The 15,866-nt window shown below is 40.9% G+C and overlaps 2 protein-coding genes across 2 annotated transcripts; both read right to left on the bottom strand.

Moving 5' to 3' along the window:
- Positions 1 to 2,654: 2,654 nt before the first annotated feature.
- On the bottom strand, positions 2,655 to 5,831 carry arl6ip4 (ADP-ribosylation factor-like 6 interacting protein 4). The gene is made up of 6 exons (XM_030776081.1): positions 5,772 to 5,831; positions 5,131 to 5,319; positions 4,417 to 4,776; positions 3,876 to 3,993; positions 3,586 to 3,655; positions 2,655 to 3,398 (listed from the first exon to the last, which is right to left on the bottom strand). The coding sequence occupies exons 2-6, from the start codon at positions 5,312 to 5,314 to the stop codon at positions 3,342 to 3,344; spliced, it is 789 nt and encodes a 262-aa protein (XP_030631941.1). The 5' UTR covers positions 5,315 to 5,319; positions 5,772 to 5,831; the 3' UTR covers positions 2,655 to 3,341.
- A 480-nt stretch (positions 5,832 to 6,311) lies between these two features.
- mthfd2 (methylenetetrahydrofolate dehydrogenase (NADP+ dependent) 2, methenyltetrahydrofolate cyclohydrolase) lies at positions 6,312 to 14,104 on the bottom strand. Its single transcript, XM_030777169.1, has 8 exons — positions 13,928 to 14,104; positions 11,421 to 11,605; positions 9,135 to 9,257; positions 8,875 to 9,027; positions 8,512 to 8,619; positions 8,234 to 8,326; positions 7,703 to 7,828; positions 6,312 to 7,407 (listed from the first exon to the last, which is right to left on the bottom strand). The coding sequence occupies exons 1-8, from the start codon at positions 14,005 to 14,007 to the stop codon at positions 7,259 to 7,261; spliced, it is 1,017 nt and encodes a 338-aa protein (XP_030633029.1). The 5' UTR covers positions 14,008 to 14,104; the 3' UTR covers positions 6,312 to 7,258.
- Between the last annotated feature and the right edge of the window lie 1,762 nt (positions 14,105 to 15,866).

Below are 15,866 nucleotides of genomic sequence, written 5' to 3'. Positions count from 1 at the left end.
GGTGCTACACGGCTTTCCAGACAAAACAACCACCATCAGTAATAATATTTACACTCATGCAGGACACGGGCATGCATTGAGACCTCCTGAGGAGAGGACTCAAAAGGAAACGCAGTGATAAACGACATAAGGATCTTCTGTTCACATGAAACCATTCACAAAAATAAGAGACATGTCATTCAGTCTATCTGGAAATACCCTCAGATTTCTGCCTCAGTTTTATCTTTTTATTCCTTTACGCTGATGAATTTTATACCGTGTGGTATCCTGTGGACTTCAAACAGACCATAGCCTAATGACAACAGTCTGTTCATTTTTATTTACACTTACTTTTTGTCGCAGTGTTGCAAACACAGGTCATTCTCTCATGGTATTGCACAACCACTTCTAGTGCGTGTGTGCGTGTGTGTGTGTGCGCGTGTGAATGAGAGACAGGCATTACTTGTAAATGAATATGGAATGAATAATTTGTATGTACGTATGAAAATTCACCCAATTATACAAACCTGAAGCTCTTCCCCTGAACTCAAATATCAACAATTAGTCAGTTTTACTGTGTAAAGCTGGTTCGCTGTAGAATACTACTGCAGATGGTGAGAGTGGAAGACCATAATTTGATAAGGAATAATGAATATGCACAATGGGAGTGGTACGTTTGCGTTGTAAGTTTATGTAAAGTGTACGTATAGTCAGGGGTGTATAAAGTAGAAGTAGAAGTACTCTTGCTGAAAAAAAATGACTCTAAGTAGAGTTCAAATGTCCCTCCTGAAAAATAGTCACTCGTTTACAGTTCACAAAAACGCTTGTCAGTTTAACTCTACTTGGAGTATTTTTTTCTTTAGCAAGAATACCTCTACTTTTTCATTTATACACCCCTGTGTATAGTCATGTAAACAAAAATCTTTCCATTGATGAATTGTGTTATCTTTGGGGCCATACATAGCTATTATCCAAGTTAAAGATTTCTTAAGGTTTACAGGAAAACTCGCTTTTTTAATATTTTATTTGGCTACGTACATAAACAGTTTTAGAGTTCGATTCTAATGCTGTCATTTGTAAGGACGGATAGGGTAGAACGATGTTCTTAGCGTATCACTGCTTTCCTCTGCTAAAAGGCTATAGGAGTGCCATCTCAAACTGGCACTGTTTATGTCACACGCTTTTGCATATACTATCCACTATGTAGATATTGCTGTTTCGCTGCATATGAGGGATCAAATTCGGTACACTGCCATGATAAGTATGGTGATACGTTTCTACAGTAAGACTTCGCAAGTCCGTAAGTGAGTAAGTAAGGCAACATTGTGTAGATAATGTACAAATTAAAGGATGTAAATGTGATCTCAGGTTGGGTTTTGAATAGCGGTAAGATTTATTTATTAAGGTTTACAGTGTTGGAGAGCCTAGATTTGAAATAATGTACATATGAACTCCTCCTTCACTCGTGTACAGTGTAGAGTTCTGTCTGAAACAGATCAGTGAGATCTGGGACGTACGTTATGTGCCAATAGCGTTGCAGGTATGATACCATAGCAACCACCTTTCCACACATTCAAGACCTGAGCTTACACTTGTACAGTGTGAAGAGGTCCTGGTTGTCCGAAGACGAATTAGTTCGCTGAGCTAACAACACAAAACGGCGCAAGCGTGGCTAACAATCGGGAGATCAGAAATGATTTTAATTAATCTCACATGATTATGAAATTTGGTGTTTGACATTTCCAGTGCTGATTTCCACTTTTTATTAACGGAATTAATGAATGCACTGGGGAACAGAAACTTAAGAAACTTGAGCACCAAGGACATCGGTTTTTAGTGAATTTACGCCTATTTGGCATTTTAACAATTTGGGACTCTCACACTAACCTCTGTATCTTCCCTCCTTGGCCACAAGTGTCTGCATACTAGATCCATTCGTATTTGCACAAGTCTTCAGAAAAATGATAACTCTACTACATACATATTAGAACACATAAATATTGATATATGTCAGTATAAAGCTCCACACAAGTTTAAACCCACTTTTTCATCCAAGTTGTTACTAAGCCTGATTCATATTAACCAACATACTTTCTGTGCCAATGTCAGAAAACCTGTGTATGATGGATCAGGTAGACTGTGTTCTCTGAGATGCTTACGATGACATTGCTAACCTATACAAACCCACAGTTCACTTTAAACCAAAGTGCCTCTGTATTCAGTCCCTTCTCTACCTGTAGGAAAGCCTCACCCGTGGTCCCCATACTGTCTACAAGTTTTCCACTTTCAGACTTTGCTGGCACAAGAGAGCAGATGTGACACAGAGAATGGAGACCATCTGTGTGGAATACTGCCAGAGTATTTGTAAATAAACAAAGTTCATTGACATTGTGACCTTGTTTGCTTTTAATTGTGCTTCATTTACCTACACACATACGCACACACAGTTGGCTCATCATGTTACCTTTCCAAAATTGACCAAACAGAAACTTTGTTGTAATAAGTAATTTCTGGTACCATTAACAGGTTTAAGAATCCTGAGGGACTGCCCTGTTCTCCCCATACATTTGGTAATTTTTTGATGCACAGTTTTGAAAATGTGACCAAACAGAGTGCGTCTAGGGGTGAAAATACAAACAGGCAAAAATTAAATTCTACATTTTTTATTTTCAAACATCACTTTGCAGATTAAACAATCAACAGACAATCACACTCAACAGAGTGGCTTGGCCCTCAACAGTTTTCCTTTCATGTGGGTGTTTTGACTCATCATTTTCCCTTTCTCTTTAATGTGTGGGTTTAAATGTTTACTCTATTCAGTGTCACAAACAAAGATCTCCGTCACCCACTTTTTTATACTCTGAACTTTGGACCAGAGAAGGGTGAAAGGAAGCACAGGCTTTGTGGGAGGTGCTGAACATTTCTGCACACTAAGTAACACAGCATCATGAATGACCCAACGCGGTGTGAAGAGAGAGTTTCTCTCTGTGGTCTGCTCAGACCTGACTGACTCCATGTCTTACTGTGATGGGAAATGGGGGACCCAAGGTAACCTGAGAGTGCATATGTCCCTGGCAGTGCTGTTGTCAGTGACCCACACATATTTGATCCAAAATAGCTTCACATTTATAATGTATAACTTGAGGGACAGAAATGATGCACTTAACTTTACATACTGGTTTGTTGTTTTGGTCTTTCTGTATGGCTTTCTTTAATCAAAAATACAAGATAGGTGGTCTTAAGACTTCAACAGTTACAAGCAGAGAGCAGGTAGCTTCTGATTGGCAGGTGTCACATCCAGAGAGCAGAGTAAGGTCCAATCAGGGTCCAGTACTCAGAAGAATCAGTTTTCCCATCATTCTCTACTTGTTGAGGCCCAGTCTCTTCTGGAAGGCACTCCCATCTCCTTTAGTTGCTTGCTATAAATACAATCCACATTACCAGTTAAAGAGCACATATTTTTACAGTAAAAAACATATGTCTATTGTATATCTTTCAGTAGAATTGAAGGAGGTGTAAAAATGCAGTGAGAACAAAAGTATTGTAAAGCAGCACAGAGGAGATGAGCGTGGGTTAACCGCTGAAATGAGCCAACTTTAACCGTACTTTATTAATTTCTTTGTGCCTCTCTTTGCTGACAATCTCTTCCAGGATTTCTCCATCTCCTCTCACAAGCCTGTGGGGAACATTTTTCAGGAAGTCAGGGAATGTACCTCTGTCACCAACTGCATCATGTTAAAACAGGACAGAAACAGAGATGTCACGTACTGACACTTTGATCTAATGCATTCTCTGTACTACATTACATTCACTTCCACCTTTACCATCTGTGTGCACCACAGTTCTGAGGCACTACATCTGTTTAGCTGCACCTATTCAAAGCACAGTGTCCATACCTGGTGCGTCCTGTTTCAGGATCCAGTACCCGGCGGATCACGCTCTGTCTAGCCTCGTACTCCTCCTTAGTAAGGGGTCTCTTAGTGGACAGACGGGCCTTCTGTTCATCCGTCATCACTAAAGGTCAAACACTGGTCAACTCTGCATATTATCCACACCAAATAACACAGCTCTTCCATTCTCTCCCTCCACAGTACTGATAGAGAATCAATACAAGTGCAAGTGGTGATTTAAGAAAAAATTATATTATTCCACATGACTGACTACATGTGTTATCCACATGTTATTCCACATGACTGACTAAATTTGTGACTCCTGACTGATCTGCAGTGAGATAAGCCAGTTTGCTGCTGGGCTGTACACTTTGACTACCCTGCTGAACATTCACACAGTGACCAGTTCAAATGTATCAGCAGGTCAAGTCATATCGGTACCGTGAGGCCAACGTTCATCTTGCTTTGTGCTGATCTGAGCTAAAATGAAGCTTTAAATTATATCTTTAAAGTATATCTAAAGTATATCTTTGAGGGTCTCATTTACCTGGTCCATGTTCTGCTGCCTCGTCATTCTGCCAGGTCTCCAGGAAGGATGGGCGTCTCTCCCCAGACTGAGCAGCTGGAACAGGCCCAGACACGGACGTCTCTGCTGCAGCTCTCTCTGCCTTCTCCGCCTGCTTCTTCATCTTCTTCAGCCTCTTCTTCTCTTTCTTTTTCTCCTTCTTTTCCTTTGCTTTAATCTTCTTCAGTCGTTTCTTCTCTTTCCTAAGCTTTCTCTTCTTCTTGGTCTCCTCATCGCTAGATGAAGATGAGGAGCTTGAGGATGAAGATGACGATGACGATGAGGACGATGATGAGGAGCTCCTCCTCCTCTTTTTAGCTTTGCTCTTCTCAGGTTTTCTTTCTGTATTTGGGTCAAAATCACGTGCCATCACACACCTTAGGCAATTAAAAAAAATTTGCATTTGGTCACCAATAAAGTCAGCAAAGTTCATCACTAGAGGTCAGAGTGGTGTTCATATTAACCAAGGACAGAGAATCAATAACACCTTCTAGAATGACCATTGTGATTTTGAGAAACACACACACAATAATTCACTTATGCTTGCTACTCCCTCACATACTGTAATTGTCAAGTAACAGAAGACACACACTGTACACACATACTGACTTATCATAAAGACTATTTTTCAATAGCCCGAGGCTGTTGCTACAGAAGGCCTGTTCGAGTGAGTGACTGTATGAGTAGGAAGCATACTGGCGCTTTGGCTCTTGCTTGAAGAACGCGAGTGCTTCCTCTGAGGGCTTGGGCTTGAGCTCGAGCTGCTAGAGCTGGACGATGATGACGAACTGTGTTTTCTTCGCCTATTGTCGTTCTTTTCTCTTCCGTGTCTACTTCTGGACCGCTCCGGAGAACTGGTCCGGGACCTGCTGCGACCCATTTCGACTAATACAATAATACAAAAACAGGATTAAGACAGATTGTTTGTGTGCGGTCTCTTCGACTGCCTTGCCGTTAATCAAAAGGATTTCAATTTTGTTTGGAAATGCAATAGCCCATATTGTTTGCATGTATCACCTACATTATTAGGTCAAGGAATAACCACCCGAAGACTATATTCCGGTTTAACGGGGAGAGGTGTTGAGTCAGACGAGTCTTTGATTTGCTGAACTAAAGATCAAGTTGTTAAGCTATAGCTTAGATACTGTAGCTCGGTTAAACTAAAGCCCACCTGACTCCGCCACACTGCAAACTGTGGCTACAAACTGTTTAGCCAGCAAAAATCAAAGCCAAAAAATGAGACATGCTATAATGTGTCCCTACCGCGAGCATAATTATTTGCAAACGTGTTTGTATTCATTCATCATGAATTAACAAGAATCAGAATGTACACTTACACTTGTCTGCAAATTATATCCCGCGTTGGCTCTATCTGTTGCACAGTCTACAGAGCTGAGAATGTGCAGCAAATATTTTCATTCCGACGACGATTTCCGTATAACTCGTAAATACGTCCGGTGGTTCCAGAGAGCAGAGACTATGGTTCCCATGTGCCGCAGTAAGTAGACTTCGAACGGTGGTAACGTAACCGAAATATCTTGGACGTTTGTACGTTAGTTTACAGATGTTAATCTCAAAAATTGCATTACCTCAGTTAAATCTTCAGTCTATGAAAACATATATTCGTGCTTCACAAACCTTCGCTAGCGCGTCCAAACTATTACTTTGTACCTAAATTACATATGCACTATACATTATTATGTGTTCATTACATTTTTACACTTGTGTAATATGTAACTAAACGGAAATTCTAATTTCTCCTTTTTAAAAATCTCTCCATATACTTGAAGTGGGATGAAAGAAAAGAATGTAGTTTATTTGTGCGTAGAAGTGTTTATTTGCATTTTATTTACAAAGGCATTTTTATACAACCTGTAAAACTTAAAGCTTTTGTTTTGTTTTGTTTTTCATGAAGACTTGCGTGGTCTTCTCATAACTGTGTATGCTAACAACTCCATTCTGTCTATCATTCTATCACTCTTACTGTGACAGTCCATCCCTAAATGAAGGTCAGAATCTGCTCCGACAGCCAGTTCTGGCTAAAACCATCAGAGTCACTACAGAAAGTCTGTTTCAGCCGTGTGTGGAGGGCAGACGCAGAGGAAACAAAGGCTCTTTAGAAAGTATTTTTGAGATCTCCATTCACTGTCACAATGTCTGTATTGACCTGCTATGTCACTGCATACAACCTCAGCATATTTCCCCACTGCTGCCATCAGAAGATTTTTATGAAAAACAAACAGCAGTGAAAACAGCACTCATATTCATTTCTAAGTTGACCTACAATGACTTGTCTTTCACACCTTTATGCACACCCTGTCATTTACACATTCAACATAGTGTTTCAGAGAAAAAATAAATAAATAAACTACAATTCTCAAATGAACAGCCTATTAAAAACTTAAATGAAATATAAAATAACAGAGTGACCTCATCAAAAACCTCTTTAAATATGAAATTGTCAAACCAAACTGTAACTGAGAAGACAAAAAACTCAAAACATCACTGTCAAAGAGATGATGTACAATGCATTAGAGGCACGGATTTTAGGTGTTGTATTGAATATTCTGACAGCTGAGCATTTTTGGTTCGAGTCATATGAATGCTAAAAAGGATGAAATACATTCATGTTCTCAAACCCTAAAGGACAAAATCATCTGTCGGACCCAGGCCAGGTGACAAGATGGGAAAGAGCCCAGCTTCCAAAATTAGACCATAAAGCTATTGCATTTCAGTCGGTGCAGCACTCCTGGAACCAGACAGGTGGGGGCTCAGAGTGGAATGTATAGGGTGGGAGGGGGAGGGGGGGGGTTGAAGGAGGACATTAAGAGGACGCTACCATGCGCACTCTTTCAGGGGGGGTCAAGAGGAGGTTTTTTGCAGCCTTAATCGTGTTTTTCATCAGCATGGCCACAGTCATGGGACCAACACCCCCTGGAACAGGAGTGATGTAGCTGGCCTTCTGCCGCACGCCTAAAAAAGACATTTGGACAGACAGAGACAGGAAGAGAATGTGAGTGAGTGAGAGAGAGGGAGGGGGTTTTGAAAAAGTCAACCCCCTTGTGAACTGTTAGTGCCAACACAAGCTTTCTCATGTTGGAAGTGGCAGTGTGTGCCCTGCACAGAGAGAGTCACAGTGTTAATGTGCGCATGTGTGTGTGTGTGTGTGTGTGATGTTTAGACCACACATCTTTACTGTGTGTCTGTGATACAGATACGGAGAGGATTTCATTTAAATGTATGCGTTCTCTCACCACACACTTCTCACCTTCAAAGTCCACATCTCCAACAAGTTTGCTTTTGCCCGTCAGTGGATCCTGTATTCTGTTGATGCCCACATCGATGACGGCTGCACCCTCTTTAATCATATCGGCGGTAATGAGGTTGGGAATACCTGTGGGCAGGAGTGGACACACACTCAGACACGCTTCAGAAGTAAAAACAAAACAAAAACAAAACAAAACAAACATTTTCCACCCTACAGGTTTTCTCATGTTTACATCAGGATTAAAACCCTGATAGCCCTGGACCAGATACAACTTCACACTAATCTAATCCCAGTGCTGTGGATTAGGATGGGCACCAGGTTCTCTGGACTACGCTTACAATTTTATTCAAACATAAGAGACTTTAAGTCCTGTATATAGCAGAGAGACTGTAATCTGCAGATAGATTCCTGGTCCTAAGGCAGACCCAGCTCTCTTTGATCTAGTGTCTCAAATAACAGGCTGCAGGGACTAAGGGGACTGACAGGAGAACTGACAGAAGGAGTGGAAGGGGAGCAGCAGGAGGACGGTACCTGCAGCCGCAACAACGATGTCGGCAATTTTGGTGTGCTGGCGGAGCTGCTCTTTGGGTGTGTAACGATGGGAGATGGTTACTGTGGCATCCCCTGGAAGATGAGAGGAGAGAGGGAATAAGAGAAGGGTGAGTGCATTAAAATGAAGGCAATATCAACCCTTTTATGAGCTATACCAGACTGGTTAACACTTAAAATGTGATCACCAGTCCACCGTATACTCCTGTTCAAAACCGTCATATGTACTCCACATGTCCAGAGAGCTGTGAGTGACTCACCCCCGGGTCTCTCGTGGCGTCCGTCCGTGTGCAGGAGCATGGCAATGGGCATGCCAACGTTCTTTGAGCGCCCGGCAACCACCACATTCTTCCCCAGTGTGGGAATGCCTAAAACAACCGAGTCAGCTAAGTCAGCAACACGCTCAAAACCAGCGGAAACGTCACCAGCAAAGCCAGTAATGCGCTCAAAACTGGCATAAAGTCACCAGCAAAGCCAGTAACGCGCTCAAAACCAGAATAAATTCATCAGTCAACAACATTCAACGATCAAATTCACTCTTCCGATGTGTCTTTTTAATAAATCATTAAATATTGTGTTCCTTTGGCTGAGCTTTAAATCAGTGTGGAGTGAAGCCCTCTCACCTGTACGTTTGATAATCTCCCACACACCCCACGGAGTGGCAGGAAGCATAGACGACTGATCAAGGCACATGCGACCGACATTCACCACGTGGAAACCATCGACATCTTTATCTGGACACACTGCGTTACACACACGCCGCTCGTCAATGTGTTCTAGGGAGGACAGAGAGGGAGACGTCCATGGAAATGCATAACGTTTTTATAAACGAAGAGATGAACAGTCACAGAACGGTCACGTGTCCTGTTGTGTCAGTACAGACCTGGCAGGGGCAGCTGCACCAGCAGGCCGTCTACTCTGTGATCTGAGTTCAGCTTCTGGATCAAATCTATCAGCTCCTCTTCAGAGATACTGGACGGCTTCAGTATGGTCTCACTGCTTATTCCTGAGAGAGAGAGAGAGAGAGAGAGAGCGCAAAGGAAAGGGAGAGGGAGAGAGATCAATATTCCTCTCTCAGTGTAACAGATTCAGATCTTTGGTACACAGCCACTGAATAAGCACTAGGGATGCAGTGGTACAGTGGGCCCTGAATTCGGTATGCATCACGGTTTTTGGGCCACTGTAATGGTATGGTTTCAGTATCTTTATATCTAAGAAAAAATAAAAACACATCACCCTTTAAACAATGAGCTCTCTATTTTGTCTATAGACAAATAAAACTAAAACATGACTGACTGGGCCGACAGTGGCAAAGCAATGCTTGCAGACTGTATTTTGTTTGTTTATGGTCATTGTATTGAACACAGAATCCAAAATGTTCCCACACAGTGGATTTGTACGACAGAGTATTAGGGCCACATTGAGGGAAAAAATTCTGAGATCTCAAGAATAAGATCGTAATTTTATAAGAAAAAGTAATAATATTACGAGAGTAAAGTCGTAATTTTAGGCTACATGTTATTTTAGAGGGGAAACACAAGAAGAGCAGCCTGCCTTCTGCGTTACAATGAGGAACGTGGAGCATCTTTTGAAGTTTTAGTATAGGTTTCACAAATGATAACACCTGAGACAAACAGCGGTGCCCTCGTCCGTTTTGTTGGTTGCTGATAATTGATTTTTTTCTAAAAATTATGGGGTTTATTTTCCTCCTCAATAGTACAGTTTTATTCTCGTAATATTATGATTTTTTCTCTTAATATTGAGACTTTATTCTCATAATATTACGACTTTTTCTTGGATAAATATTATATTAATCTGATTAAGTTATGACTTTATTCTCGTAATATTTTGACTTCTTTCTCAATTATGACTTTATTCTCGTAATATTACGACCTTATTCTCTGATTTTTTTCCCCCCTCAACGTGGCCCTGATACTCCGTCACAGAGAGAAACAAATTTGAAGAGGCACCGCTGTCTTTCAAATCTGTCTTACTAGCGCTCACCACTGTCACGCTGGAGCTGAGAGAATATTTGTTTTTAGTTGCCCCTCTCTTCTCCAGCTCGTATTTGCATACAGAGCACTGATAGGCTCCAGGGAAATTCTGATAGACTCCAGAGATGTTCTTTGGATCTCAAGGTACAACGTGCATGTAGTCTGCAGCGCAATGAGCAAATTTTGGAAATTATAGAAAAATGACAAGCATATCGTAATATCGTGGTTAACATGTGCGTATTGAACTGTAGGGGGTGTACCGAACAGTTCGATAACATACCGTGTACCTTTGCATCCCTAATAAGCACATGAAATATACCTACGGAGGACGAAGAAAGGTCTTCTTCTCTCATTGAACAGCTAACACAGTCATCACCCTCTTATTAAACGTGCCCGTGCATGTGTGTATCTATGTAGGAGAATAAACACGTCTGTGTGTATAATTGTCGGTGTCTGTGTGCGTGCGTGCGTATGAAGGAAACTCTGTTTAAGTGTGTATATAACATTATTCTCATCAGTGTCAGGGATGAGAGTCAACTGAACTCATATCAGAGGCTGATGTAAGAAGTTAGAGCGGAAAAACACAGGCCAACTGTGAGAACTGTCTCTGATCTCTCATCTCTCAGTGGTATATGTGAATACACCTCTTTTACTGCTTACAGAGTAGCCTGGGCTTTCACAACATGCCTCACAATTCACTGCACCTGATTAACACTTAATGACATTTTCATTCTCGCTTAATTTACTCTTCACAGACAACAAGTACATTTACTTGTTTAGCAGCTGCTTTCATAAAACTTGCAAGGATTCCAGAATAAACATCAGTTACACAAACTAAACATTAAATATTAGAGGGTATATTTCACACAGCATGTTATAAATTGTTGCCAGGGTGACATGTTTACCTAAATGTATGCTTGTTGCAGGCACCCACCTACTCACATGCCGACAAACAAACAATTGGCCTACGGCTAAAAGTACTGTTTTTTTATAGCTCAATCTTTATAGCTCAGACAGATTCACAAAGAGAGAAAGGGAAGGAAGGAGCGAGAGAGAGGGGGAGGGAGACAAAATGTGTCCATACCTGTTGCCGTGCTTCTTATGGAACAAATTTAACATTCATAGCACCGATAAGTGTGTGTGTGTGTGTGTTATACTGATGTGTGTGTTCTTACCAACATCAGCGGCTGCTCGGGTCTTGTTGAGGACATAGGAGTGACTGGCTGGGTTGTCTCCCACCAGCACCACGCTGAGGTGGGGTCTACGGTTGCCGGCGGAGACCCACTCTTCCACATCCGCTTGTGCCTCCTCCCGGATCTGACGGGCTAACTTCCTGCCTGAGATAACCACTGCCTCCTGCCTGTGGGGCAAGAAATGGCCGTTTAGAGGCTCAAAACCACTCCACTGACACAGATGCTTGGCCCTCCTCAATAATTTTGCACCAGAACTAGAGAAGCATAGAAAAAGGGCTCATTTCATTTGCTCTCACACACATCTTAACAAATTAGTAATTCAGGAACTACCAATGTTTATTTAGTTCTCCTTATTTAATTCTCATTAAGGTTATCTGAGATTACTGATCTACTCAGTGCAACCACAAGACAACACACAAAGGAACCACACAATGTGTTCAAGGATTTTGTCCACCCCTAAAAACTTCTGTCCAGGGTGGGTATCAAGGCGCAAAAGTTAGGAGACTTTTTAAACAGGATTTCATTTATATTTCGTGTGTTTGCCTGTTTTTTTTTTCTTTCAGAACCTTGCAATGCTTTTTAAAAACTCAGATACATTGAGTCTCCTGCAGATCCAGGGGATCACACAAATCTTACTCATTTAAAAAAAAAAAGAAAAAGCCCTTCTCATCTTGAATGGAAGTAGCCAGACTGCACCAACATGTCTCTGCTCAGCACAGTACTTTTCCACCCGTCCTCTGCTGGTGTTTGTCATGCCCTGAAGCTTCTCTGCAGAACTCCAAGGCCTCTTTCATGTCGTATAGATCAGGATGTCAGACTTTTTCCTCTGACATGTGTAAGAACACAGAGAACAAATAACTCGTCCATGACCTGATGCTTGCATGAGGGACAAGTAAGGAGAACAGTATTCAGTGGTCTGATCCAGGATGAACCAGTCTATGCTACATATAGAAGTTTCACGACCATTCAGGGTGCTTGGCTGTTCTCCAACCACACTGACGGAGAATGGAGACATGTGATGGGGGTCTAAAGATAGCCAGCCCCATTACAGTGTGGACAAGTTATTTTCAAAATATAAAATATTACTGGGCGTGTCATGGCCCAGTTAGTGGCCTCTGTTGTTGAATGCAAACATGGGTCGGAATGAGATCTATGCTGCACTTGTACTGGTGGTTTTGAATACAAGTTTGTGCTTATGTAAGAGGGCACATTGAGGAGTAATGAGCCATTTGACATGACGTAACAAGCCCCTTGAAGTGGACACAAATTATGACACTAGGCTTTTGTTATTATAAAAGGTTTATGTGAAAGCTACAGACAAATCAGGTTAAATTTATAGTTTGCCCACAGCCGTTCTACTCTGACCTGTTCCCCATTTGACTGGAGTTGAGACCCTCAGGAATTCGCAAGTTGATTCCTTGTCGACTCGTTGTAGCTTCGTTGTATGACTCCCCTAAAACCCCGACCGAGGTGTTTCACCGTCCCTTAACCAAATAATGCGCAGACATCCGTAACTTCCTGTTTATCGTTCATTTGGCTAACTACTTCATACTCGAAAACTTCTTCATTTTTTGCGAATAAGCTCTGCTGAGTTTCACCCAGTCTCTAAAATTCTAATTTCATTGTCTATTTGAAGAAACTGCCGTTTTGTTAAAATTATTGTGCAATCTGAAACTCGTACCGAGGTCACGCGAGGCACATTCGTTCATGTTAGGCAAAGAGGAAATACATAACTTGATCAACTAAACGTGACGACCGAGAAACGACGCTCGAACAATGGTGTTACAACGTTTTATTGGCTAATGAGGAGCAACTCGCCTTGACTTTATTTATTTCAAGTCATGTGCATAGGACACGCGGGTTATATGCAGCATTTGATTAATTTCATCCAATTAACCTACAGAACGAACAACGTTACGTATGGTGGCATGCTTTAAATAAAAACTGCATGTGTCTAGGTAAACTGGATTTTACCGGGTATCTGAACTTAGATGAACACGAGTATAAGAAGTAACGCCCTCTGGTCCGTAAGGTACTGCGTGGCTTGTGACCGCTTTTGAAACTCGCCGGCAAAACGCAAACCTTCTATAGGATTTCATCAGCCAATGTCTTTCACAGGCAAAACCGCAGGAGGGCGCAAAATCAATGTCGAAATGTCTCCACTTGGACGAATGGTATCAGTTGATACGTTACATAACATCAGCAATATAGCGCACATGCAAATAACTTTCGTATCACTATTTTGTCGGCAAACAAAAGCCATACATTCCACTATGCTGGATGACAGCTATGTCGGCTAAATCGATAAGACTCGAGTACCTTCTGAACATAGCCAATATCAGGCTCATTAAAATAAAACGGAGCATTTACATGCAACGAAACGCACGATGTGTTTCGCATGTTTTCGGCGTTCATGCTAATATGCAAAACAGTGAGTTTCCTTTAACTGTCCGCTCGTCATTACTACCATGCTAATGTCGGGTACTTACCTTGAAGCAGACAGATGAAGACTACACGCTTGGTGATGTGAATGCTGACACAACTTCCTCAGTGTCCTGAATGTGGCCATTATCTATGAGAACAATTATTGTGAAAACACACTGAATAAAAAGGGAAACCAAATCTCAAAACTGGCGGTACAAGCCTTTCCACAACAGTCCGCTCGAGCAAGGAAGCCGCTTAGAGTAGCCGGCGACAAATGCGGCGCTTTAACCTCCTCTTGCCCCTCTGCGTCATCGGATGGGATGGGCAACGACTCCGGTTGCACGCGATCGACTCATCAGATATACAGTATGCCCGTTAGGAAGAACTATACCCAAACTAACTCGTGTTCTGAAAAAGCAATTAGGTGATGCTGTTGGAGCAATGGTGGTGGATTGTTATTTTGTAAACGGCTGGTTGACATATAAGCATGTGCGTTTAGAAAAGCAAAATGCTTCGACTGCAGGACATGAAAATGATATATATTATAAATGAGCTATATTATACATACTCTTGGCTCCTCAGAAAATGGCGTGATAATTTAAGATTATTTAAATTTGATTTTGAATTTTAACCTTATTTTTCTAATTGTACAAGGTTAAACCATATAAGTGCCATATGATGAGACAGATCATTTGATCTAAAAAAAAAAAAAAAAACCAAAACACTTTAACAAGAAGTGTTCACATTAATCTGACGGTAATCCTTAGTGTGCTGAAACCAAGCATTTGGTTCAGCATATTTGTGTATAGACTGATTTTAAATATAACAAATGGAATAACCCACATCAGCAGCATCCCTATGTCTCGTAATATTTTCGGTTAAGTTTGATAGACTAAACGACAAACAGGCTAGAAGAACATTCTTTGGTGACGTCCAACGTATCCTATTAAGATTTTCATTTGACCTGGCAACTTCTTTACTCTTTGCGGTTCTGGATTAATTATAGTCCTGTACTTTCCTGTTCTGTCTGTATTTGACATCTCTATAGTAACTGTGTCATGGTGACAGAAATGAGTAAAAATGCTGTTCAAGTAATAGAGGGATAGCGCGCATGCACTGTATTCTGAACGAACTCTAGCTTCAGAATTTATTTCTACATTCTAAATTATTTATCCAAAATCTGTTTCTGTATCCTCAACTTAGAATTTGGAATTTCTTCCATTTTTCTTGATTTTATTCAAGTATGAACAGAAGAAGACACGTGACATGTATACGAGAAGAGTTCTCGTATAACAAAGTTATGCCATAAAATGTAAATTTTATAGTGCACTCAGTGGAGTTTGTTAACTTTATGTCAGAAGTGATAACATAAATCGCTGAGACTAATATTAGAACTGAGAAAATTAAGATCACAGTGAAATCAGTAGAGATACATCAGTGCTGCAGATGGACTATTGTAAACCTCATACATGGCGTCTCACTGCTGACGTGCAATCCAATAACGTGCTGGAAACGAATGTTCCAGGGTGTGTGACCCTTCACATAGATGATCATAATTTTAAATTGCACTGGTTAAAAGCATTAGCTGAGCATATTTGTAATGCTCTGTCATTTAAGAAGTATGTGGTTTATGTGTATTATTCAAGAGGTATGCTCTGTTAAAGCCAGTCTTCTGTCTGCTTTTTAAATCCCACAAACATAGTAGTGGTCCCATTTCAGTTTCACATAAAATGAGGGAGCTACAGGCTTTCCTGGGCTTTTCCAGAGTGGTTAGATACATTTACAGAATTGCATAAAACAATATAAAACAAAAAGTGTCATCAAATATTAGAGATTTTATATTGTTAATAATCTAATCTAAGAGTTATATTAGTTGGCAATTTATTTCATAAACAGCAACAGAAAACAAAATATCTCTGAAAGTCTTGAGTCTTTAAAATATTAAAATGTTATTAAGTTGTGATTGAAAAACAGTCAAGGCAGCAAATACCATTATATGTTGCA

The sequence above is a fragment of the Chanos chanos genome, chromosome 1 (genome assembly GCF_902362185.1).
Source record: "Chanos chanos chromosome 1, fChaCha1.1, whole genome shotgun sequence".
Classification (NCBI taxonomy): domain Eukaryota; kingdom Metazoa; phylum Chordata; class Actinopteri; order Gonorynchiformes; family Chanidae; genus Chanos; species Chanos chanos.
The sequence above is the reverse complement of the archived record's forward strand: the minus strand, read 5'-3'. Positions and strand labels throughout refer to the sequence as shown.